This window comes from Microtus oregoni, unplaced genomic scaffold (assembly GCF_018167655.1).
Source record: "Microtus oregoni isolate MIOR12 unplaced genomic scaffold, Mior012 000117F_ref0000505, whole genome shotgun sequence".
NCBI lineage: Eukaryota > Metazoa > Chordata > Mammalia > Rodentia > Cricetidae > Microtus > Microtus oregoni.
In genome coordinates this window covers 1,361,621-1,386,791 of record NW_024544746.1, presented here as the reverse complement: position 1 = coordinate 1,386,791, position 25,171 = coordinate 1,361,621, and the positions used below count along the sequence as shown (strand labels likewise).

The following is a 25,171-nucleotide window of genomic DNA, read 5'->3' as shown; positions in this document are numbered from 1 at the left end:
TTCTAAGACAGCCCTGGCTGTCCTGGAACTCGCTCTGTAGACCAGACTGACCTGGAACTCAGAGGTCCACCTGCTCTTCCTCCCGAGTGCTGGGATTACAGGTGTGTGCCACCACTGCCCGGCCCAGACTGGCTTCTTATGTCTATCCTAACATGTCAGTGAACTCAGCTATGGGATTAGCATGTGCCAGCAGCTCACGAGGTCTTCCAGGACCAGCTTGATCCTCTGCCCTCAGTCTTTCTCTAGAACTGCCAAGCCTGGCCCTGGGAGAGGGATGCGGAGTCTATGCCCATCCATGAGGGACAGTGCCAGCTGGGAGATGGTGCCCTGGAGAGGCACTGCGTCTGGCTCTCCTGGTTACTAATTCTCCTGGGTCCAATCACCTGCTTAACTCTCCCGTTTTGCTTTTACTTACTTAATGCTCTTGTGCAATTGTTGGAGATTACGAATCCTTAAAGCTTCAGCTAGTGCTGTTTCGAGAATATCAGTTTTCGCCATCAGCACCAGTGCCTGTCTACGGCTCTCAAGGACTTCTCAATCTCCAAGAAGATGTCACTCTCCAGCCTCAACCTCTTTTGATAACTACTCCTCCCTCCAAAACGCTGCTCAAGCCTTTTATGACTTATGGTTCTATGACCCTGTATCGGTTAAGCAAAACCGGCCAGAGTACCCCCAAAGCCTCTCTCCACCGTGTAGCTGTCCGGAAGAACAGAGCTTCATCTCTGTCATTGATTTGACATTGCTGACCTGGGGAGAGACAGGTCTAGAAACCAAAAAGCAAAAAAATAAAAACAAAAGGCCCGAATCTAGCAGTTAGATACTGACTTTCGGAGTTTTCCGAGCAACTTGTGATGCCTTAAGTAACAGCTCCCAATGACCCCTGACCCTCGCCCCCAATGACCTTGGTTGGTACAAAAGTTACTACTTAAGAGGCAGTGAGAAAGCTGGATTTGCTCTTGCAGAGGACCTGGCTCCAGGCATGCATGTTATGACATGCAGCTGCTTATGATTCCAACTCCAGGGGATCAGACGCCCTCTTCTGGCTTCTGCAGGCAGGGCACTCACATACACAACTCCCACCCTGCACCCCACACATAGACACATAATTAAAAATAAAATCTTTAGCCAGTCATGGTGGTACACACTTTTAATACCAGTACTCAGAAGGCAGAGCAGGTGGACATCTGTGAGTTTGAGGTCAGCCTGTTCTACATAGTGAATTCCAGGCCAGCCAGGATTACTTACTCTGACTTTGTCTAAAATAAAACAGAATAAAAATCTACAAAAAATAAAAAAATAAAAAGATAAATGGGGTGTGGTGGTGCATGCCTTTAATCCCAGTACCCAGGAGGCAGAGCCAGGTGTAGCTCTGTGAGTTCGAGGCCAGCCTGGTCTACAGAGTGAGTTCCAGGACAGCCAGGGATACACAGAGAAACCCTCTCTCAAAAAACAAAACAAAACAACAACAAGAATTGTGGACTAGGCAGTAAGAGCACTTGTTTCTCTCGCAAAGGACTTGGTTTCAGTTCCTGGCACGTGTGTGGTGGTTCAAACCATTTGTAGCTCCGGTTTCAGGGGATCCAACACTCTCTTCTCACCTCCGCGAGCACCAGGCAGCCAAATTATCTTCTAGAAAGAGGAGGAGAGAGATTTCCACTTTTTACCCATCCAAATGAGACTCTACACAAGCAGCACGAGATGAAACCAAACAATTTCTCTTAACTATTATAAAAGGAACGCTTCTTCCAGGGAGTGACTTTATAATAATTCACCCTTTTGGCTCTCTCTAGCTCTATCTATCCTACAGAATATATTATTAAAATTTTTATATCCAGCTCTGGAGAGATGGCTCACTGGGTAAGGGTGCTTGCCACCAAGTCTGATAACTCGAGTTTGCTTCTTCCACATGGTTGACAGAACTGGTTCCTAGAAGCTGTCATCTGACTTCCCCATACACACTCCCAAGCAGAAAATAATAAACTGATTTTAAAAGTTTAAAAAAATTTATTTATTATATATACAGCATTCTGCCTGATTGTCCGCCTGCAGGCCAGAAGGGGGCACCAGATCTCATTATAGATGGTTGTGAGCCACCATGTGGGTGCTGGGAATTGAACTCAGGATATCTGGGAGATCAACCAGTGCTCTTAACCACTGAACCATCTCTCCATCCCTTAAAAAGAACTTTTATATCCATTTTGGATATACTCTTCATTCTTTGAGAAAAGAGATGGGTATCTAGCCCTGATCCCACAGGCACAGGTACATGGGGGAAGGGCCTGTTGGAGGAAGGCCAAAAGCCACGGAGAAAGGAGATCACAGGACTAGAGAGGGGCGGGTCACGTGGTCACAGCATGAGGACGGTAGGTATGGAGCCCTCTGGCTGGAGTGAGGGGCAAAGACACAGAAGGGAGCCAGGGTGACTAGGCATGGCAGGACTAGCATTCTGTCTCAAGCAGAGAAAACCTGGACAGACAGAAGCCATGAGGGAGCAAAGAAAAGCCAAGGGCTCCTATCCAGTTTCCCTCCTAGGCTTCTCGTGGCTGCTGAATGGGGGTGCCTGGGTTCTTAGTTCCTCTCCTCTGAACTACAGTTCAGAGCTGGCATCTGCTATGACTTCCTTTAAAGCAGTAGCACTCTGGATTGGTTTAGGTTTCGGGACCCCCAGATGTATGGGTCCCATGCTTGTGCCCAATGTGACCCAGGGCACCAGAGGAGCTGGTGGGCTGGCTTGGCTTGAATTGGCCCAAACCCAGCATCATAATGACATGGATCTTAATTTAGACTATTAGGTACACATCCCTGTGCACCTGGGTTCAGGGCCACCAACTCACAGCTGCTATGGGCCTGCTCTGGGCCAGGTCAAGGACATCAGGGAATGTCCTCCACCTCAGCCTTCATCTTTAGGACTCAGTGTATAGCACTAAACAAGTGTTATGTGTTTTTTAAAAAATATTTATTGTGTGTGTGTGTTTGTGTGTGTGCGCACGTGCACCTAAGGGAAGGGCATGCTTGTGTACCATGTGCATGCAGGAACCTGTGGAGGCCAGAGAAGGCATTGCACCCCTGGAACTGGAGTTGCAGATGGGTGTGAGCTGCCACATGGGTGCTGGGAACCAAACTGAGGTCTTCTCCAAGAAGAGAAAGTGCCCTTAATCCCTGACCCATCTTTCCAGACCTGTTTTGTGGGTTTTCATGTTTCTCACTATCAAGTGTATTTCCTAGAAGGCCTACAGCTTTATATAATCATTGATTTACCATATTTCCTTAACAGTTTGTATCATGAAGGCTTTTCTGAAGCATGAGTTATATAAATGATAAAATTATTCAAGTAGGCATTGCAATAAAGATAAATGGGCCCAGAGGAACAGCAGGCGAGGGTGGGGATAAGCAGGGAGGTTCGTGGGGGAATTTAGGAGCCTGGCTGTCCTCCCCAGAAGAGCAATGTCCACCAGCAGGTATTTCCCCCTTTATCAGCTCATTGTCCCTGAGGACTTCCTGCAGACAGGCCCACTCCACCCCCTTGTGGTAGGGGTATAATAATGCACCATTCTGGACCTCTAATCCTCTGCGAAGACCCTGGAACCTGACAGCAGGGTCCTGGGAACTTGCTGTTGTGTGAGTTAGCAGACAGATCTATGTGCCCGGGGAAAAGCTGGCTCAGCACCCCCACCCCTCAGCTGGCACTGGAGGCCATAGGGAAGTGGGGGGGGGGGCGTTCAGCAGAAGGGAAGGAACCCGGGCCCCTTTTTAAAAGGCAGAGGGGATGAATCCTGAGAGCCAAGGGCTATGCAGCTTGGAATTCCCCCACCATTGGAAAAGTTGAAGCGCAGAGTTAGGCACTAATGACCACAGGAAAGTCTGTTACTGTGAGTGCCAGAGAGAGGCCCGGACCACTGCTTAGCAGGCCCTTCCCTAGTGAGCCAGTGTCGCTCTTTCTACAGAGGACATGGATGGGATCCTGTGTACAGAAAGGAGGGGGAAAGAGTGGGAGGGAGGGAGGGAGGGAGAGAGGGCGAGAGAGAGGGAGGGAGGGAGAGAGGGAGGGAGGGAAGGAGGTGCCTGAGAGCCTGGTTTGGGTCTTTGTGAGGTACAGAGGCACTGGCACAACCATGTACATAACCCACAGCTTACACAAATAAGCAGGTAGACTACACACACTTGAGATACTCTGAAACACTTTGATGTCTCCCAAATCCCAATAGAGTTATGTTTTGAGTACAGGAGGGGCTCAGTCAACTTCTAGGGCATCCTGAATCAAAAAAAAAAAATCACAACTCTGTTCTCATTAAAAAATTTCCCTGGAGTCCTGGGAGGAACCTGAAGAGTACAGACCCCATTCTGTTCTCAGGGTGTTCCAGGGTCGAGGTGAGAGCCTGGAGACAGAAGATTTCCTGTGAGCCTGTCCAAATATAGATTGTCAGCCCTAGCCAGTAGAGGTCCTTGTAGTCTGCTGTCTGGAACTAATAAGGCCCCTTGAGTACCTTTTGCTGCAGGACGTGGAAGACCTTGGGCAGTGTCCGGTGGGGACCGTGAGGACCGCCAGGAAACCCATGACTCAGACCAGGCCCTGGCCCTTCATATCTGTGGTACTTCAGGGAATGGGAGCGCTTGCAGCAGACACACACACTGACTCCTATTATGCTGATAACGATGATGATGATGACAATGATGGCAATGACCCAGTTGCTTCCTGAAGGTGGGGGCTCAGCATTGACTTGCAAGCTCTCTGGCTCCTGGTCGGTGGTGTCTAGGTCTGGAGCAGGGAAGTCAATGAGAATTGGCTGGCGTAATTCACCCCCTCCAGCCCTACTCAGTTCCCCCTTGTTCCCCTCCCACCCCTCAACACTCCCATCATGATCTCCTATATGGGTAGGAAACGGTTGTGGAGGAGGCTAGAAGGGGCCTCTGGGTTGGGCTCCAGAAATAACAGCTATGTGGCCTAAGGGGAAAAGGTGTGAAGGTCTTGTGCCTTTGGAATTGGAGAATGTGAAGAGTTTCCCGCCTTTAGAGCCTTCCTGGTCTCGGGGTTCTACCAGAGACAAATGATCAGGTTTGGGGACTTCAGCCCTGGTGTACCTCCAGGTCAGAGAGAGAGAATTCTGATGTCACCCCCAATCTCCTATGGGCTCAGGGGACTATGGTGGATTGAACTGGTTTGAAGGACTAGAGGGAGCGGAGCCCGGAGGGACTAGGTAGGGAGGTAGGGGTGAGGAGGGCGGTAGGTTTAGACACATATAGAGTCCTCGTTTGTGTGTGGAAGCAGATGAAATTCAGAGCTCAATTGTGAGGGGCTCCTCCCTGCTCCTTCCCTCCCCCTCCCCACCAACTCACTTCCTCGCCTAAAGCTCACCAGTAACATTCAGGGTCAAGATTTCCTCTTCTCTCTGGAGTCCATGCAGCCTCCACAGGTACTCCCCTGCGTGGGTGTCCTGGGCATTTGCGATCACCAGCTGGGCATGACCTCCTTGAATATGGAGGTGAAATGAATCTTTAAAGTAGCTTCCTGGAGGCTTTTGGTCAAAGATGGTCGTGTTATTTCCATTGGCAGTCAGCTTAATGGTGACGTCTCTGAAGGTGTTGGAGATGTTACAAGCCATCAGCACGCTGCTGCCTCTGGGAGCAGACACTTCCAGTGGTTCCGTGCATACTGGGTTGTCCCACTCTGTGGAGAGAGCACAGTCTTTACTTTGCAGCCCAGGCATGGTCTTTGATACCAATGCCCCTGCAGTGATCCCAGGACTATTGGTGCTTCAGGGTCAGCTATTCTCAGGGATACATGGCTCACCCTTCTATAGTAGCCCAGCTTCCACCAAATTGGGACTACAAAGCCAAGGTCACTATCTGGTCCTGACCTTGGTCTGACCCTCCTACTATGTCTGGCCCCGAGGCCCTGCACTTAGGTGAAGTAAAACCCAGACTTACTTTGATTATAGGCATTCAGAGAGGCAGTCAGGAGAAGGAGGGTCCAGAGAATTCTGGGAAATGAGCCAGTGGATGTTACAGGGTAGGCCGCCATGGCTCATTCATAGGATGGGCCTCAGGAGACAACTGTTCTGGTCAGTGGTTTTTGGACAGTACCTAGAGGAAGGAAAAAGAAGGGGTCAGAAGTCCCCAAAGCTGATGCAGAGGCTCATGAAAACAGCACCAGCCTCAGAAGGGCTATACAGCCCAGGGTCCTTGAGCTCCTCCTGTCTACTCCTCCCCAGATTCCTGAACCTGGGCAGGGGTCCCAGCCACCAGCACTGTTCTTACATTTGGTAAAGAGTGCGGGACTGACCGAGGTAGAGCAATGGGCAGATAGATGAAGCCAGGAATGAGGCACATTGAGCTGGCTGTTTGGCACACTTCCTGCTTAGAGCTGCAAAGTTAACCAGGCAAACAGCTTGGGTTGTACTTTGTACAGAAACAGTTTTGTCATTGACTTGACCTGTGCACTGTCTACAGTGTACTAAGTGGCCTCTGTTCAGAGCCTAGTGCCTGCAATTCTCACGTCCCGCCCGCCTGTCCCTTCTTTCACTTGCTCAATCACCCTCACTGAGCACCAGGTATAGGATGAGGTCCGTGTAATCCAGCAATGACTGCAACGTGCCACAGAGGCCAAGAATCTGGTAATTGTTCAGCCCACTAGGCTGCATGTTTCCTCTGTCCCAGTCTGGTGCTGAAGTCCTGAAGAAGGAGGGCCTAACACTGGTGAAGGAATTCTTCAGGGGAGATGCAGCCTCCAGTGAGGGTGAGGGCAAGCAGGCCGAGGTCCAAGCTTCTTTCTTCCATTCCTCTTATCTGGGCTGCCATCAGAAGGTGCGGCCCACATTTAGGGTGGGTCTTCTGGCTTCAAATAATCTGATGAAGAAAATCCCACACAGAAGTTCCCAGAAGCTTGCGTTTTAGTTGATCACTGATGTAGTCAAGTTGACAATCAAGATTAGCCACCACAGTAGCTCATGCCAGAATAGGGGAGACCTTGGCCGTCTTTCAATCAAGCAGCCTGCCCAGTGCCTTTTCTTGCTTTAACCCTGGACTCTGCCTACCTGCCCTCATATTAACTTTGTACTATACACTTCTAAAGCACAGGTGAGCTTTATATTTCTTCTGTTTACCCTAGGACAGGCTGATTGCTGCTTTTAGTAGGTGGGCAAATCTCCTAGACCTCAAAGTCAACCCAACCGACCCTGTCTTATGGTAGAGGAAGCTCCAGATCCCTGGACAAGTAAGCTGCATCTCGCACCATCCTTCAGTCTCAATGCTTAGTTTCCAGCGCGGGATAGAGACTCCTCGTACACATCCTCCTCACCAGTGCAGCCACCGTGGGATGTGTAGATCCTGTTCTGAGGGTTCCTGGGATGCTGACTGGCAGTAAAGGAAGGAGAAAGTTCCACAGAACATTGACAGTTCCTGTTAGGGAACTTGCCTTCCAGAGAGCTTCTGAGACACAGCATGACCTGACTCCTACTTGTAGTTTACTGCTTCCGTTGCAGAATATGTAACACCCTGTTTCCTGACTGCTTCGACCACCACAAACATGTACACGTGTATAGAAATACATGTATATACATGCACGCATATACATGTACACAAATATTATGTTGGAGGAGGATGAGACAGCAGAGATGAATCTCTAATGACCCTGATGATATCATCTGTTTCCCACAGGCCTGGTACATGTTATGTACACAGTAGTAGTCCAACAAATGTATCTGGACCCACTGAGGTGTAGGAGGGGTAAGGATCCTGCCCAACCTTCCCTGACAGACACAGAGGACAGCTTTACTCTTTGTGACATCAGCCAGCAGCCCTTCAGAAAGGTTTGGTCAGTGCCCCATGGGAAGCCTGGTCCATATTCCTGGGCTGGAGCTAGGCTGGTCAAAGGTCAGTCTTGGTCCACATCTGGACCCAGGTGATATGGAAAGCTAGGAACCTCAGTCAACAGTGTCGAATGGCTACTGAGTCACAACTGTAGGACAGGGACACCCACAGAAAGTGAAAGCCAGAAGCTGGACTCTTGCCTCGAGGCTATGGGAGCTTAGGTCCAACAGTTCTGGGAGGCTGTGCTCTTTAGCTTTGGAGACTCAGCTCTCTGGGGAGGCAGGAGGCTCTCAGCGGAGGCACCAGGTGTGATAGGAACTTTCAGTTTCCCTGTTGGCTCTTCCTAAGAGCTAGTCTACAATACCTCACACCCCATGTGCTAATCACCCCACAGGCATTTCCTCACTGTTAGAGCCTACCTTGCTGTCACCCCCTCCCTTCAGAATCAGACATTTATGAAGTCCCCTCCAGCATGTCACTGTGTATGAAATGCCACAAGACATTCATACCAGAAGGCATCTTGGCTCTGAGGATACCAAGGCATCTTGGCTCTGAGGATACCACCATCCTCATGGTGGCCTCCATAGGAAGCTGGAATCTTTGGTTCACAAGAATGGCACCCAGGTTCCAGGCTTCTCCCATTGCCCAGAGCCAAGGGCATCCTCCAGCCTCAGGGCCCTGATCATTTCAAACTTCTTTTCATGCCCACCATGAGGTCATCACAGTAGGAGCCCCAGATGGCTCTGTAATCCAGCTTGGGGATTCTATGGTCACACCTCTGTTTTACTCTCAGGTACCTGTGTTTGGGGAGGTGCTGTGGCTTTTGCTATGGTCCCTGTGGCACTGGTCAGGCACCATAGACAGTCAGGTGACTAACGAAAACCACAGTGTAATGACAGACCTCACAGTAAACCAAGATCCCTCTGCAGAAGGACTGAAGGCCTAGGGGCCAACTTCTTGTTTCTGGCCTAGCTGAAGCTGGGCAGGCTGCCCTGGTCTTGAGAAGATCTTTGGTTTGCACTATGATGAACACAGTGCCATGTGGTCTGAGGTTGGCCATCAGAGAAAAGGGCAAGCCTAGATCTGCCCCTCAAGATACCTCTCAGTTCCCAAGTGAGAATCTTCTGTTGTTCCTGGAACTGGAAGCCGATCCTCTCCTTTTTTCTGGGAGTCTCACTTTGCCTCTCCTAGGTACGCAGTTAGAAATGGACTCAAAATCAATGCTTTGGGATAATGCTCCTGTACACTGTAAAGTCTGTCACTCTTATTAGTTTTATAAATCGCTGATTGGCCAGTAGCCAGGCAGGAACTATAGGCGGGGTGACCAGAGTAAGAGAATTCTGGGATGAGGTAAGGCAGAGGGACAGCCATCTTCTGGACACAGAGGAAGTAAGAAGAGAATGCCTCACTGAGAAAAAGTACCAAGCTATGTAGCTAAACATTGATAAGAATTATGAGTTAACTGGAGTTGTAAGAGCTGGTTAATAATAAGCCTTAGCTAATAGGCCAAACAGTTTATAATTAATATAAGCCTCTGAGTTTCTTTGGGACTGAATGGCTGTGGGACCGGGTGGGACAGAAACTTCTGTCTACAGTCAAGAGGGTAGGAAAAACATTCCAGATATATTTTCAAATAAAAATGTTAAAATAATTGGCTGTGGCAGCACACACTTTTAATTCCAGTAACCTGGACAAAGAGGCAGGCAGAAGCACACAGAACTTTGTGAGTTCAAAGCCAGTTTCATTTACATAATAAGGTCGGGGCCAGCCAGGGTTATACAGGGAGACCCTGCCTTGAAAAAAAAAAAATTAGAGACTGGAGAGATGGCATTGGCTGCTCTTCCAGAGGTCCTGAGTTCAATTCCCAGCACCCACATGGTGACTCACAATGTCTGAAACTCCAGCTCCAGGGGATTTGACACCCTCGTACCAACACACATAAAATCAAATAAGTTATTTTTTAAAAAATAAGCAATGAACATGCTTAAGGTCTGAGCATAAATGAGCTAAAGTATGTCCTTATTCAATCTCCCTGACATTTTCTGGCACTCAAACAAACAAGGCTATTGCCTTCCACTTACAATCACGGTACCCTACCTCCTTGAACCTGTGACTCGAGACTTATTTTATCGATTACAAGCCTGGCTAGCATCCTCAGACACACCGTTGCACTGTCACTTGAGTGTTTAAAAAGATTTGTTTATTTATTTGCTTTTTGGTATATGAGTGTTTTTGCCAGCAGGTATGAGCACCACACACGTGCCTGGTGCCCTCAGAGGTCAGATGAGGGTATCAGATCCCCTGGACAGTTGTGAGCAGCCATGTGGGTACTGGGAACTGAAGCGGGGTCTTCTGAAAAGGCAGCCAGTACTCTTAACCGCTGACCTATTGCTCCAGCCTCATCATTTAAATGTCTTAGTAACCCTTTGAAGGCAATAACTTCAAAACACACCAAAAAAATCCTATATATGATTTTTAAAAAGTTTTTAAATTTATTTATTTATTTTTTTCGAGACAGGGTTTCTCTGTGTAGCTTTGGAACCTGTCCTGGAACTTGCTCTGTACACTGGGCTGGCCATCAACAACATGACTATTTCAAATACAAAGAAGAGACTCATACCCACACTCTTTGTTGTAAGTCTTACTCTTTCCCTGAGTTCCTTTCATTCTCTTAATCCGTCCTCAAATCAGTCTACGTTAAATAACATACTGTAAGGCCTGGTGAGCTGGCTCAGCAGGTAAAGGCAGTTTCCCTAAAACTATGGCCACTGGGGGATCTAACCCCGGAAGCCTTGTAAAGGCACAAGGAAGAAACAGACGCCACAGAGTTGTCCTCTGACTCCCTCCTTTGTGCACACAAACATAGCCACATCCACACTCACACACATCCCTACACACACACACACTCCTACACTCACACACACCCCTACACACACACACTCCCTACACTCACACACACCCCTACACTCACACACCCCCCTACACCCCTACACTCACACACACCCCTACACTCACACACATCCCTACACACATACACCCCTACACACACATCCCTACACACTCCCTACACTCACACACACCCCTACACACTCCCTACACTCACATACCCTCCTACACCCCTACACTCACACACACCCCTACACACACATCCCTACACTCACACACACCCCTACACACACACCCCTACACACACACACCTACACACACACCCCTACACTCACACACACCCCTACACACACACACACCCCTACACCCCTACACTCACACACACCCCTACACACACATCCCTACACTCACACACACCGCTACACACACATCCCTACACTCACACACACCCCTACACACACACACACCCCTACACACACACCTACACACACACCCCTACACACACACACCCCTACACACACACCGCTACACACACACCCCTACACTCACACACACCCCTACACACACACACCGCTACACACACACACACCCCTACACTCACACACACCCCTACACACACACACACCCCTACACACACACACCGCTACACACACACCCCTACACACACACCCCTACACACACACACCCCTACACTCACACACACCCCTACACACACATCCCTACACTCACACACACCCCTACACACACACACCCCTACACACACACCTACACACACACCCCTACACACACACCCCTACACTCACACACACCCCTACACACACACCCCTACACTCACACACACCCCTACACACACACCCCTACACTCACACACACCCCTACACACACACACCCCCCTACACACACACCCCTACACACCCCCTACACTCACACACACCCCTACACACACACACACCCCTACACTCACACACACCCCTACACTCACACCCCTACACACACACCCCTACACACACACACCCCTACACTCACACATACCCCTACACACTCCCTACACTCACACACACCCCTACATACTCCTTACACTCACACACACCCCTACACACACACCCCTACACACACACCCCTACACTCACACACACCCCTACACTCACACACCCCCCTACACTCACACACCCCTACACACACACCCCTACACTCACACACACCCCTACACACACACCCCTACACACACACCCCTACACACACACCCCTACACTCACACACACCCCTACACACACACCCCTACACACACATCCCTACACTCACACACACCCCTACACTCACACACACCCCTACACCCCTACACTCACACACACCCCTATGCACACAATATTTCTAAAGGTTAAGCACTGTTTTTGTTTTTTTTAAAGATCTATTTATCTCTTACACAGTGTTCTGCCTGCATCTCATTACTGATGGCTGTGAGCCACCATGTGGTAGCTGGGAATTGAACCCAGGACTTTTGGAAGAACAGGCAGTGCTCTTAACCACTGAGCCATCACTCCAGACCTCCCCCTCCCCCCACACACAAATTTTTAATGTCTTTTCCCAGGTGTGGTTGCATCTGCCTTTAATCTCAGCACTCTGGAAGCAGAGGCCCCAGAAATAAGGAAAAGAAAGGGCTACCTGCTCAACAGGTACAGCCAGGCACTTCCTGCCAAGTCTGATTGAGTTTGAGCCTTGCGACCCACATAGTGGAAGGAGAGAAACTAAAAGTTTGACTCTCCAGAGCCAATATGGCTCCTATTTTCCTCCAGAGTCCTAACTGCTCCAAGCCTCCACCTCCTGCCATGAGGGTTCTCAGCCTCCTTCCAGCAGACTCGAGTAGTGGGCCACCCTGGTGAGGGTGAGAGCAGCCAGAGAGAGAAGCAGGTATTGTGCCCCTCTCTGGCCTCTGTCTTTTCTGTGGTCCCAGTGCCCAGCCACCTCCTTACCTAGGACAGCAAGACAACCAGAAGCAGGATGAGCCTCCTTTGCAGCTGTCTCCTTTACACTCCGGTTCCTGCTCATCTCTGCGCGTAGACACAGCAGCTACGCATGGGGCATCCCTAAATCTAAACTCCTCATGGCTGGAGAAACGAAGATGGAAGTCACTGACCAGCCATTGCTTTTAATGTACTGTGGCCCAGGGTTTCAGAATAACGCTCACTTCTTGGGAATCCCATTATTCCTCAAGCAACAAAGACTTCTGTGCAACACCCTACACAATCAGAACAGAGACAGCGACCAAGCAGGCCACACTGTGACCAGGACTTTTTAATCATGTACACCCTTCCTCTTTCTCTCTCTAAGCCTGAAGCTCATGTTAGTTCCTTAAAGATGGGCTGACAGGCTTCAATGCTCTCCTTGCCCAAGGACTGTATTGGTTAAGTTCCTCTCCTGTGTTTTTATCTGCTTTCTAAGGCATGAGCAGCAGAAACCGCACGTTGGAACCCCTAAAATCTGTTTCAGGACTCAGGTTATACAGACAATACCCAGTGTCACTTTTATGACACCCTCCTCCCAATGCCTTTGTAATTACTGCCTCACTGAGTCCCCTGATGATCTGTCACCCTGACCCGTGTCTGGTGGATGTGAGTGCTGAGCTGCAGAGCGGTCAGGAGCAGATTTGTTGTGACATTTCACCGGCGGACCCCACCCACAGATTTGACCCCCTCTGCAACCTGTCTCATACAGCACAGAGGCTTCCAGCTCAGAGTCGGGCTGGGAGTTACGTGCACGGAGCTTCAAGAATTCCGGAGTCGAAGGAAAGTCACAAGAAGAACCTTCAAGCCCACAACTAGAAGTCAGCTTCTACTTACATTACGATGGGAACAAAAAAATCAGGATTCACAGTGTCCCTGACCAAACGTGGCATAGATTCCCAGTTCTGAGTGGCCAGCCTTAGAAGTCCACAAATACCAACCACCGCGGCCCCGTGTGCACCAAGCCCCTCTTCTGGAGACCTGGGCAACTGCACGCCCCTGGCTTCCCATATACATAGTCAGATGACAAGGAAGAGTGAGGTGGCCATTCTCCTCTTCCCATTCAGTACCGAAGAACCCAGCTGCTGCCTATGCCCTTCCTGGAGCTCAGAGTGAGACACTGCTCCAGGCAGCATCCAAAGCCCAGGTCTACTCTGCTCCCGGCGGCGGCTGCAGCATCCAAGGCACCTGGGCAGTAAGCACCTCAGCCCCGCCTTTACTCTGGACAGATCCTCGAGGCAAGAGGCAGCCTCAGGGACACCCTGCCTGATGGTTTCATTCTCATAGAGCCCCAAACCCTCTGAGCGCCAGGGTTCCCTTTAGTCCTCACCTGCATACTTGGCTCTTGTCTGAACTCTGCAACTGCCACTGGTGAAGTCATCCAGCTCAGATGTCGTTGAGGCCCAGATAAGGCAGGTCAAGTACCGCCCATGGGACTGGCCTTACCGCGAAAGAAAACAAGAAGTTCTGGAAAGCAGTGTGACTTTCAGGAAGTACCAAGTCAACACAACAATCAAGTCCTGTGTTAATTAGCCACTGCAGCAGGAAAGCGGGAGGAGGGTCCAGGTTCTTTCTAGAAGGGTCCCGACTGGGCCAAAGTTTGATTCAAGGCTCTGGGGCTGCTCCTTTAGGAAAACTGGGTGTATTTGTTTCCTTGCATGGGACAATACGGGCATGACCACTCTGGGCAAGCACACAGGGAAAGGCAGTAACTTCAGGATTGAGCTAAGGAAGGCAGGAGCCTAGTGCCCCACACTGAACACAATCCATGGATTCCATACTCACGGTACCCCTAGTGCCTACCTATGCTGCAGAGAGGGTCAAATAGCCGCGATCTTATTATTCCCTCCTGGCAGGGCTTTGGGTGACAGATTAGACGTAGGGGTCCTTGGTCTGGTGGGACTAGAACGCCCTGTGGTAAGGGAGAGTCTGGAAGGGCAGCTCAGGTTTCCACTGTCTCACCCCATTAAAATGCCTTTCTGCGAAAATGAAACTAGTCCATGTGTTTTGAAACTACACGGCCAGGTCAAGACATTCCAAGTCTTCCCCGGCGACTTAGTGTCAATGTCCACAGACGATGTGTGCCTGGCCTTCTGGAGATCATGCCTGCAGAAAACCATCTTGATCAGGCACGTCTCCTCAGGGGTGCTTATGCGTCTCACAGGTAGACACAGCTGCTTGTGTTCCGCCTAGCTCCACTAGGAGACGCCCTCTGCATGTCCCCTGGTCACAGCCTCCTCTCCCAAGGGCTCTGTCATCTGCTGACTTGCATCCATGGGGTTTCCAGAGACTTAAGTTCCGAGGTCAAGCTCCATTTCTTCGGCAGGATCTGCTAAGAATTCAGGAGTAGTAGGTGTTTCTCTCCTGTGGCTAGATTCTATTTTAAATTAAGTGTGCGCACGCCTTGCACACGTGTGTGTGTGTGCGCGCGCACGCGTGTGCGACAGAGGACAACTTCAAGTATCTTACCTTAAGCACCCTTTGCATTTTTGAAATGGGGTCTCTCACTGGCCTGGGTTTCACCGTTAGATTGGCTGGCCAGTGGCTCCAGGGATCCTCCTGTCTGTACCTCCTCAGTGCTGGGATCACAACTGTGCACGTCATAATCAGCTTTTAATTTTTTTACATGGGTTCTGGGGATCACTGGGTCCTCATGTTTGTAAAGCAATCCCTTTAGCAACCGAGACATCTCTCCAGTCCTTGCCTTTGTCTTTCATGTTTCTTGGGGTTGCGTGCGTGACCCCATGGTCACACTCAGGATCTTCTGTAGATATGGCTCATGTCTCTGTGTGTTCTCTTCTTGGGACGCTGAGTTCTACAGGTGTCTCCGTATCCAGGTGGTCAATGGCGTGGGTTACTCATGAACCTATTTGGACTGGCTTGAGCCATCAGTGATGGGGTAGGGGAAGCAGAGTGAGGAGAGCGTTAGCAGAGTCTTAGGGGCTGGAGCAGCAGGAAAGATGGGGACACAGGGTAGAGGGAGGGATCTGAATGCAGCTGAGGTCTCTGCTATCCGGAGTTTGGTCTTTGAGGTCTGACTATGTCCTTACATCTGTACCATCATCTGAACTAAAAGACTAGCCTGGCTGAAGAAGACCTGGTTCTGGCCCTGAAGAAGCGACCGCAGGCTGTGACTGCCCCAGGAGCAGAGCAGAGGCAATTGGTCAGGACCAATGGGTAGCCAGGAGACCCAAGAGTGGCCCTTCTCCTAGGAAGAGAGTGACAGGCTTGTGTTCAGACCCAAGGTCAAAGACCCTGCTGGCTCTGACCTCCCAGAACAGCAGAAGCATGTACTATCCCCGAATCTCATGTAATGCTAATGACAGAGTCAGTGCGTGTCACTGTGCACGGAGATCTCATGTGCACATGCATAGTCAATGCGTGTGCATCATCATACACATTCCTGCCTGAGTTGCAGACTTACTCCCTGTGCTGGCGGTGAGTTTGAGGTCCCGTGACATGGACCGCAGGACAGTGTAGGTACAGATGAGTTTCTTGGGACTAGCTTCCTACTCTACGAGGACTAACCTGTTTGGACCAGGCAGCATCTGTCGAGGTGGCCTTCGAAGGACCCTATAGGGATTCTGTGTCTTTGGCTTTGAAGACAGAGAGAACCAGAGCAGAAAAGCACCGAGGGACTGGCTCCCACTCAGTGCCCAGAAGAGAAAATCGGGGAGACAGAAGCCATAGCAAAGTGAGCACAATTGAAGCTCCCGACTAGGTTTTGTTCTAGGGTTCCTGTAGCTGCAGGGGGAAGAGGAACTTCATGGACTTTGAAGTTTCCCTCCTCGGCAGAGGCTCAGAACTGACTTTTGATGAATCTTGTTGCATCAGCATACTTCACTGGGTTAGAAAACACATGACAGCTCTTGCTTCAGAAGCCAGGGCACACAGGGCCTCACGCTGTCGCCCAGTGTGAGAGGGGAACAGGGGAGCTTGATTGCATTTAGGATCACCATGGAATCACACCTCTCTGGATGCGTCAGGCAGTGTTTCCAGAAAAGTTTAACGGAGGAGGATGTGGGTGGCTCCACCCCATGGGCTGGGATTGGAATTCCAGGTTGGCCAGAAAAGAGAGAGCAAGCCGGGTACCAGCATTCGGTTTTTCTGCTTCCTGTCTGTGAACACAATACTTCGAGCTGCTTCATACATCGGCCACCAGGTCTTCCCTGCTGTGACGTTCACACCTCTGCCACCAGGCCTTCCCCAGTGTGATGTTCACACTTCTGCCACCAGGCCTTCTACGCTGTGATGTTCACACCTCTGCCACCAGGCCTTCCCCACTGTGATGTTCACACTTCTGCCACCAGGTCTCCCTGCTATGATGTTCACACTTCTGCCACCAGGCCTTCTATGCTGTGATGTTCACACCTCTGCCAACAGGCCTTCCCCACTGTGACGTTCACACCTCTGCCACCAGGCCTTCCCTACTGTGACATTCACACTTCTGCCACCAGGCCTTCCCCAGTGTGATGTTCACATCTCTGCCACCAGGCCTTCTACGCTGTGACGTTCACCCCTCTACCACCAGGCCTTCTACGCTGTGATGTTCACACCTCTGTCACCAGGCCTTCTACGCTGTGACATTCACACCTCTGCTACCAGACCTTCCCCGCTGTGATGTTCACACCTCTGCCACCAGGCCTTTCCCGCTGTGATGTTCACACCTCTGCCACCAGGCCTTCTATGCTGTGACATTCACACCTCTGCCACCAGGCCTTCCCTGCTGTGATGTTCACACTTCTGCCACCAGGCCTTCCCTGCTATGATGTTCACACTTCTGCCACCAGGCCTTCACTGCTACCACAGACGGTATCCTCAAACTGAGCCCACATCAACCTTTCTTTCCCAGGCTGCTTGTGTTGGGTATTTTGGTCCAACAACAAGAGAAGTAACTAACACATGGCCCCAAACAAAGAACAGCATTGAAGTGCTGTATTTCACCTTAGTTTGATCTGGGAAGCTCAGGTCCTCCTGCAGCCACAGAGATACCATGGGGCTGGCTTTGGAGGCCACAAGCAGCAGGCAGCATCTCTGGCCTCTGCTTTCATTCAGGCCCCAGTGTGTGAGGTTTCTTGTAGACTTTTATGCTTTTGATAGCTGTATTTCCCAGCTGACCGGCTGGTCTCTTTATTAGTTTATTATTTATCTGAAGATTACATCCAGGTGATTGTCTAAAGGGTGGCATATCTTGTGGTCAATGAAGGAGTTCAGCAAGTAAAAGCATTTGCCCAGTGACCTGAGTTCAATCCTAGAACCTATGAAGAAACCGGATGTGGTGGCGTGTAATCCCAGCACTCTCAGGGTAGGGTAGGCGGTGGAGGTCGGAGACTTGTTTGAATGCTTGTGGGCAAGTTAGGCTAGAAAATACAGCCCAGCAGAAGTATCAAGAGAGATACTGCCTCAGGACGAGGTGAAAAGCAGGAGCTGACGCCCTTCACACACACGTCCTGGCATGCCCATACCCATGTTCATACGCAACAACAATGATAATAAAATAATAATAAAGCATGGAGTTTCTATAAAAAAATTCCCTTTTTAATGTATGTTTAAGGAAAACCAGGATTGTAACCGAGACAAATGCCAGAAAAGGACAGTGGGGCATGGATACGAATCAGGGAGTTGGGTTGGGGCTGGGGAGTTCCAGGGTTGGCCACCTTCCCTAGGAGAGCAATACCTGCCAGAAAGAACCTACACCCTTCTTCCATAGTCCTCTATTCCTGAGGGCACCCTACCTTCCAGGGGCAGGAGTGGGGGATAGTTTATCTCAGACTTCTAATCTTCCTATTTCGGCCCCCAAACTTGATATTTGAGATTCCCAGATCGGTTACTATTGTGAGTCAGAAAGCAGGTGTGTGGCCCCCTCCTACTTGAAGCAAATCTTGGTGCAGCCTAGGCTTGCACTGGAGATCTTTGGGTAGTGGACAGACATTGACCTCAGGGGCCCAGCAGAAGAAAAGGAGCCCAGGCCTTTGTAAGAGGAAGAGAGTGCGGATGCTGAGGGTCAAGAGCTGTGCAGCTTGGAAATTCTCACTTTTGCAAAGAGTTGAGGAGCTGATCAGATGATTGAAGACCGTAGTCCAGAAGCTGAATGTAGTGATATTTTGTTTGTGTTTTAACAAATAAAGCTTGCCTGAAGATCAGAGTGCAGAGCTAAGCCACTAGAGGCCAGGGAGTGGTGGCACACACCGTTAATCCCAGGACTTGGGAGACAGAGGCCTACGGATCTCTGTTAGTTCAAGGCCACTGTGGGCTTCACCAAATTGATCCAGTCTCAAAAAGAAACGAAGCCAGGTGGTGGTGGCTCACACCTTTAATCCCAGCACCAGGGAGATGGAGACGGGAAGGGATATGGCTGGGCAGAGAGAGGGGAATATAGGTGGGAGGAGACAGGAGCTCAGATGCTGTCTGTGGGTTTATTCTGAGAATGCAGTATAAGGCTTCATAGAGACGGATGCAGTCCGAGGTTTTGATTACCCCTTTGGTCTGGGCATTGGTAGAGGTAAGAACTCCCTAGTGGCTGGCTGCTCTGCTTCTCTGATCTTTCAGCTTTAACCCAGGATCTGAGTCCAGGTTTTTATTATTAATACTAATTAGAATTTGTGCCACAGCTGTCTTCTTGTTCATGTGAATGAGAGATGCCCAGATGTTCTCCAGCTTCCAAGGCCCTTCCTCAGTGAGTCACTCTCCCCTCCTCTACATAGAACCAAGGGTTCCACCCTTGGGAAAGTTCTGTGCCCAGCAAACATGAACAGTCTTCTGCTCTGCCAAGCATGTGATAATGGCTCCGTGGTGTTTGGGTTCCAGAGAGTCGTAGCAGCTGCCAAGGGCTAAGAACATGACATGCCCATCCTGGTGGCCTCTCTCTGGAATCAGCTCCGCCGGCAGCTCCTTCAGCTTCCGCTGGCCCACAGACTTAGAACCTCCTTGTATAGACAGGGAGAGATGAAAGGAGAGGGGGAGGGTGAGCCCCTGCGCTCAGACCTGGGTCCAGGGAAGCACAGGCGTGTACAGGTGGTCCATCGTCTCAGACACGGTGATACCACCTAAGCTGGGAACACCCACCTTGTTCTCACACTTCTCCTCCCAGCAGAACCTGGGTCTAAGCCCACAGTGAACTTACTTCCAGGGTGCCAAAAGTCTGAAACACCCTGGATCAGAAACCACAGGTTCCCAAGAGTCCCGAGAGGATCCTGAGGATTATAGACTACATGCTGCTCCCCAAGCTGTCCAAGGGTCAGAATAGAGCCCCGAGAACAAGTGATCCTTGCAAACCCAATTCAGGACTTATGTTCTTTGCTATTAGAAGACGGAAAAAATCCTTGCAGTGGGACCTGCGGTCTTGGCCCTGTGTGACCTCCATGATCCCTCTGAACCCCTGTTGAAGCAGAACTCAGGGGACACCTCAATGAGGTACGAAGTAAGGACCCAGAAAGACCCCACCCATACCTCAGATCAGTCACTGAAGTACATATCCATGGGGACTTCTTGAATGGTAGCGCCTGTAGCAGATTAGTGCGCCGATTCCTGTGAGTCCCAAGATCAGGATGACAGCGACCAGGACTCCCGCGAGGGTCTCAGGCCCGTCCTCTAGTGGAGCTCTCTTGGGCTGGATCAGTGCGTCTGAAGCGGGCAGGAGTAGTCAGGGGTGATGTTTGCCACACTGGTCCTTTACTATATCCTCCCTGGTTCACAGTCCCACGATGTCCATTGTTCACCACCCGCTGACCCCACACCCTCCTGGGCAGTGACATCTGGTGAGCAAGTTCAGGAGGGGCTAAGGGTGAAAGGTCCCAGGTGGCCAGCACTTGGCTCCATGGCATCAGGAGCAGCTGGGATGCTAAGAAGCCTGGGGACAGGGTTAGGACACCTACCTGAGGGGGGTGTGGATAGCCTCTTGTCTGTGGGCTCATCCTTGTTTGAAGGCTCTGCCAGAGACATACCATCAGGTTGGATGTTATGTGTTTGCACCCCCAATTCCAGCTGCAGTCCTGCAGGGCTGGCTGGTCCCAGGAGGGACCAAGCATCAGGCTCACCTTCAGGGGCTCAGGGATTATGACAGATCCAATTGGTATGGGCAGGGTAAGAGGGACATGGAGACTTCACAGAGAAGATGGAGTGGGCAGTGGGTTCCAGGTTGGGAGGAACTCATTTCTAGGTGCAGTAAGGATGGGCATCACGGGGTATACCAGTCTCTAGAGAGATACAGGGGTGACCAGAGGGATGTAGGTAGGACAGGGGTCCTCTGCAGTTACTTCCACCATGTGAATGAATCATGAAAGTTGCTAGGGTAGTATTCTAGCTAGCCTAACTGCCAACTTGACACAGCCTAGAGCCTCCTGAGAAGGAAGTCTCAGCTGAGGAACTGCACGGATCGGATTGACTTGTGAGCATGTCTGTGGGGGATTATCTTGATTGTTAACTGATGTAGGAGGGTCCAATCTACTTTGGGCAGCATCATTCCCTGGGCAAGTGGTCCTGATGTATCTAAGAAAGCTAGCTAAGGTGGCACACACCTTTAATTCCTGCACTTAGGAGGCAGAGGTAGGCAGACCAGCCGGGGCTACACAGTGAGACCTGTTCAGAGAGAGAGAGAGATAGAGAGAGAGCGAGTGAGTGAGAGAGAGAGAGAATCAGAAAGGCAGAGATATAGAGAGACAGACAGAATGGAGGGAAGAAAGAAGGAAAGGAGAAGGAAGAGGAAGGAAGGGTTAGACAGAAGCCCCGTGAATAGCATCTTTCTTTTCTTTTTTTTCTTTTCTTTCCTTTTCTTTCTTTCTTTCTTTCTTTCTTTCTTTCTTTCTTTCTTCTCTGTCTCTCTTGAAGTTTAAACACTTATATTTTTATTATTGATACAATTGGGCATTGTTCATCAACAATAAAACCACATGCTTCTCTTTTTAAAAAAAAAAACAAAAACGTTGCCCAGGTTGCTTAGTAACACTAGGTCCATATTGCTACAGAACATCAGTAGGACGGAATTGAGTAACATTGTTCTTTTGGACCAGTCTCTGCCGTGTCTTTCAGTCTCTAGAACACTCATTGTTATCTTATCACAAGCTTGGATAATTCCCTTGTATTAGTTTTCCCACATCTACTAAAGAAATCGAGACAAAGGCTTTGTCTGTTGCCATTCGGGGGTTATTTGTGGTGGAATTCCCAAATGGTGGCTCCTGGCTGCAGGCCTCCCTTTGACAGTCACACAGTGAACTGAAAAGCTAGAGGGTGTTTCTAAGAGGGTGACCCTCACGGTTAGGCTGATTGGCATTTTTATGATGCAATTTCCTCCATGGTTTCTGTCTCAAGTTCTTGCTTGAGTTCCTACCCTGACTTCCCTCAATAACAGACATTGCTCATAAGCTGAAATTAACCCTTTCCTCTCCCAAGTTACTTTTGGTCATGGATTTTTGTCATCGCAACAGGAAGTGTGTGTGGGTCTTTGCTCTTTGGTTCTTGTTTTGAGACAAGGTCTGACCCTGAACTCATGATTCTCCTGCCTCACAGCCTCCTGAGTGCTGGGATCATATCATACTTGACTGAACTTTCTTTTTCTAAGGCACACAAAGTCCAGGGCAAGCTTCCGTGGTGGAAGACGCTGTGGGGAGGGGGACAGGGTCACTGTAGTGTGGGTACTCCTGGAACTGGGACCTCATTCTGTGGTCACCAAGGCTAAGCACATTCTCAGTCAAGGCTTAGATGGTCTTCTGCCCTGAACAATGGAGCTCCTTTCTACATCTCAGACAGATTAAGCTCTTTGCCTTCCTCTCTGCCCTCCTTCCTGTCCCCCAAATCACCACACTCTACATACTGGAGCCTTTATCCCCTCTTACCCCCTTACTCCACAGACCCCACCTCACCTGAAACATTCAGGGTGATGTTTTTGAAATCTCCCTGGCATCCGCGCAGGTACCACAAGTATACCCCTGTGTGGACATCCTGGGTGCGGCTGATCACGAGCTGTGCCTGGCCCCCTTGAACGTGGAGCTCCCACTCTTTCCAGCGGAAGTATCCTTGGGGCGTCTTATTGAAGATGATGTTGTTTTCTAGCCAGATGGTGACGTAAGTGAAGTTATTGGAGATGTTACAGCTCATCTCTGCGCGGCTGCCTCTAGGCACAGACAGTACGCCCTGGGTGCAGTTAGCAAGGTCCCAGCCTGTGTGGAGAAGATGATCACACATGGGCAAAGGCAGAGCTGCGGGACAGTTGCTGGCTGCCCTTGTAGGCCGTGGGCAGTGAACCAGGTGTGGAGGCCTCCAAGAGACAGGATGGGATATCTCACACTGATTGAGTCAGAGATTGGCACACACGCACTGGCAGTGATTCCACGACCTCTCTGGGGATGTCAGATCTGGAGAGCTGTGTTGGGGGAACTCCATGGGCCCCATTTTCTATACTCACTCCAATTGATTAAGGGTCCAGAGGGTGCCTAGGCTGTGGGACAAAGCTGGATGTATCCAGAGGAGGTTAAGCAGGTCCTCAGTTCTGTCCTGCCCCCGTTGCCTGGCCAGGACACCCTCTTTTCCTTGCAGCCTAGGTGTAGTTTTGGGCACCCCCTCAGTGTTCTAACATCAACTCCAAGTGTTGCTGGCTCTTTCTCTGTTGTTAGCCATCCTCACAGCTCACTCTTGTGTAACCCAGGGGCATCAACCCTCCTGTGAGTCTTTGATGCTGAGTCTCCTGGGCAGCAGACATCACTTGGCTCTGACCTCGGTCTGTCCTTCCCATTCTGTCTGCACCCTTGCAACCCTCCCTCTAGCAGAAGACCCAAACCTACTTTGATTCTGAGCGTTCAGTGAGGCAGCCAGGAGCAGAAGGCTGAACATACTGGGAGTGTGGACAGCGGACAATGATGGCCAGGTCTTCATGGGCAGGTGGTGGAATGGGAGGTCTCAGGAGACCCTTGTCATTTCCAGCTGTCTGGGAACAACACCTAGAAGGAAGAAAGCACAGAGGTCAGAGGCCCATTGAGGCTGCTGCACAGCATGGCGGGGGGGGGGGGGGGGGGGGGCTGTCCTAGCCTGGCCAGGGGTGCACAGCTCGGGGTCCCTGCCTGAATACCCGCGCTCCTGCAGGATTCTGAGCCACCACCATTCAGTGAGGTGTCATAGGCTGCGGAAAACACATGAAGCTAAGAGCAAGGAGCACCAGGCTGAATGATGGGCACTTCTGTAGAGATTCCCACGGAGCTAGCAACTGCCTGGATCTCACTGCTTGTGGGAAGGGAGCCAGGGCAGAGAGAACATTTTTTTTATCCTATTTATTTATTTATTTATTTATTTATTTATTTAAGATTTCTGCCTCCTCCCCGCCGCCGCCTCCCATTTCCCTCCCCCTCCCCCGATCAAGTCCCCCTCCCTCATCAGCTCGAAGAGCAATCAGGGTTCCCTGACGTGTGGGAAATCCAAGGACCACCCACCTCCATCCAGGTCTAGTAAGGTGAGCATCCAAATTGTCTAGGCTCCCCCAAAGCCAGTACGTGCAGTAGGATCAAAAACCCATTGCCATTGTTCTTGAGTTCTCAGTAGTCCTCATTGTCCACTATGTTCAGCAAGTCCGTTTTTATCCCATGCTTTTTCAGACCCAGGCCAGCTGGCCTTAGTGGATTCCTGATAGAACATCCCCATTGTCTCAGTGTGTGGGTGCACCCCTCGCGGTCCTGAGTTCCTTGCTTGTGTTCTCTCTCCTTCTGCTGCTGATTTGGACCTTGAGATTTCAGTCCGGTGCTCCAATGTGGGTCTCTGTCTCTGTCTCCTTTCACCACCTGAGGAAGGTTAATATTCAGGAGGATGCGTATATGTTTGTCTTTGGATTCACCTTCTTATTTAGCTTTTCTAGGATCGCGAATTATAGGCTCAATGTCCTTTATTTATGGCTAGAAACCAAATATGAGTGAGTACATCCCATGTTCCTCTTTTTGGGTCTGGCTTACCTCACTCAGGATAGTGTTTTCTATTTCCACCCATTTGTATGCAAAATTCAAGAAGTCCTTGTTTTTTACTGCTGAGTAGTACTCTAATATGTATATATTCCATACTTTCTTCATCCATTCTTCCATTGAAGGGCATCTAGGTTGTTTCCAGGTTCTGGCTATTACAAACAATGCTGCTATGAACATAGTTGAGCATATACTTTTGTTGTATGATAGGGCCTCTCTTGGGTATATTCCCAAGAGTGGTATTGCTGGGTCTAGGGGTAGGTTGATCCCGAATTTCCTGAGAAACCGCCACATTGCTTTCCAGAGTGGTTGCACAAGTTTGCATTCCCACCAGCAATGGATGAGGGTACCCCTTTCTCCACAACCTCTCCAGCAAAGGCTATCATTGGTGTTTTTTATTTTAGCCATTCTGACAGGTGTAAGATGATATCTTAAAGTTGTCTTGATTTGCATTTCCCTGACAGCGAGAACATTTTAAGTCTCTCATTTGCTTGTTTATTTAGACAGTATCTTGTTATGCAGCTCAGGGTGACCTTAAGTTTG

At 50.1% G+C, this 25,171-nt stretch overlaps 2 protein-coding genes across 2 annotated transcripts; both read right to left on the bottom strand.

Annotated features, from left to right (window-relative positions):
- Nucleotides 1–1,381: 1,381 nt before the first annotated feature.
- Nucleotides 1,382–14,129, bottom strand: LOC121444130 (secreted and transmembrane protein 1b-like). The gene is made up of 5 exons (XM_041645919.1): nt 14,023–14,129; nt 5,926–6,081; nt 5,354–5,665; nt 4,485–4,756; nt 1,382–1,629 (listed from the first exon to the last, which is right to left on the bottom strand). Exons 2-5 carry the CDS (start codon nt 6,017–6,019, stop codon nt 1,549–1,551), a joined length of 759 nt encoding a protein of 252 aa, XP_041501853.1. The 5' UTR covers nt 6,020–6,081; nt 14,023–14,129; the 3' UTR covers nt 1,382–1,548.
- A 6,022-nt stretch (nt 14,130–20,151) lies between these two features.
- Nucleotides 20,152–23,596, bottom strand: LOC121444087 (secreted and transmembrane protein 1A-like). The gene is made up of 4 exons (XM_041645842.1): nt 23,468–23,596; nt 22,550–22,846; nt 20,567–20,620; nt 20,152–20,315 (listed from the first exon to the last, which is right to left on the bottom strand). Exons 1-4 carry the CDS (start codon nt 23,556–23,558, stop codon nt 20,152–20,154), a joined length of 606 nt encoding a protein of 201 aa, XP_041501776.1. The 5' UTR covers nt 23,559–23,596.
- Between the last annotated feature and the right edge of the window lie 1,575 nt (nt 23,597–25,171).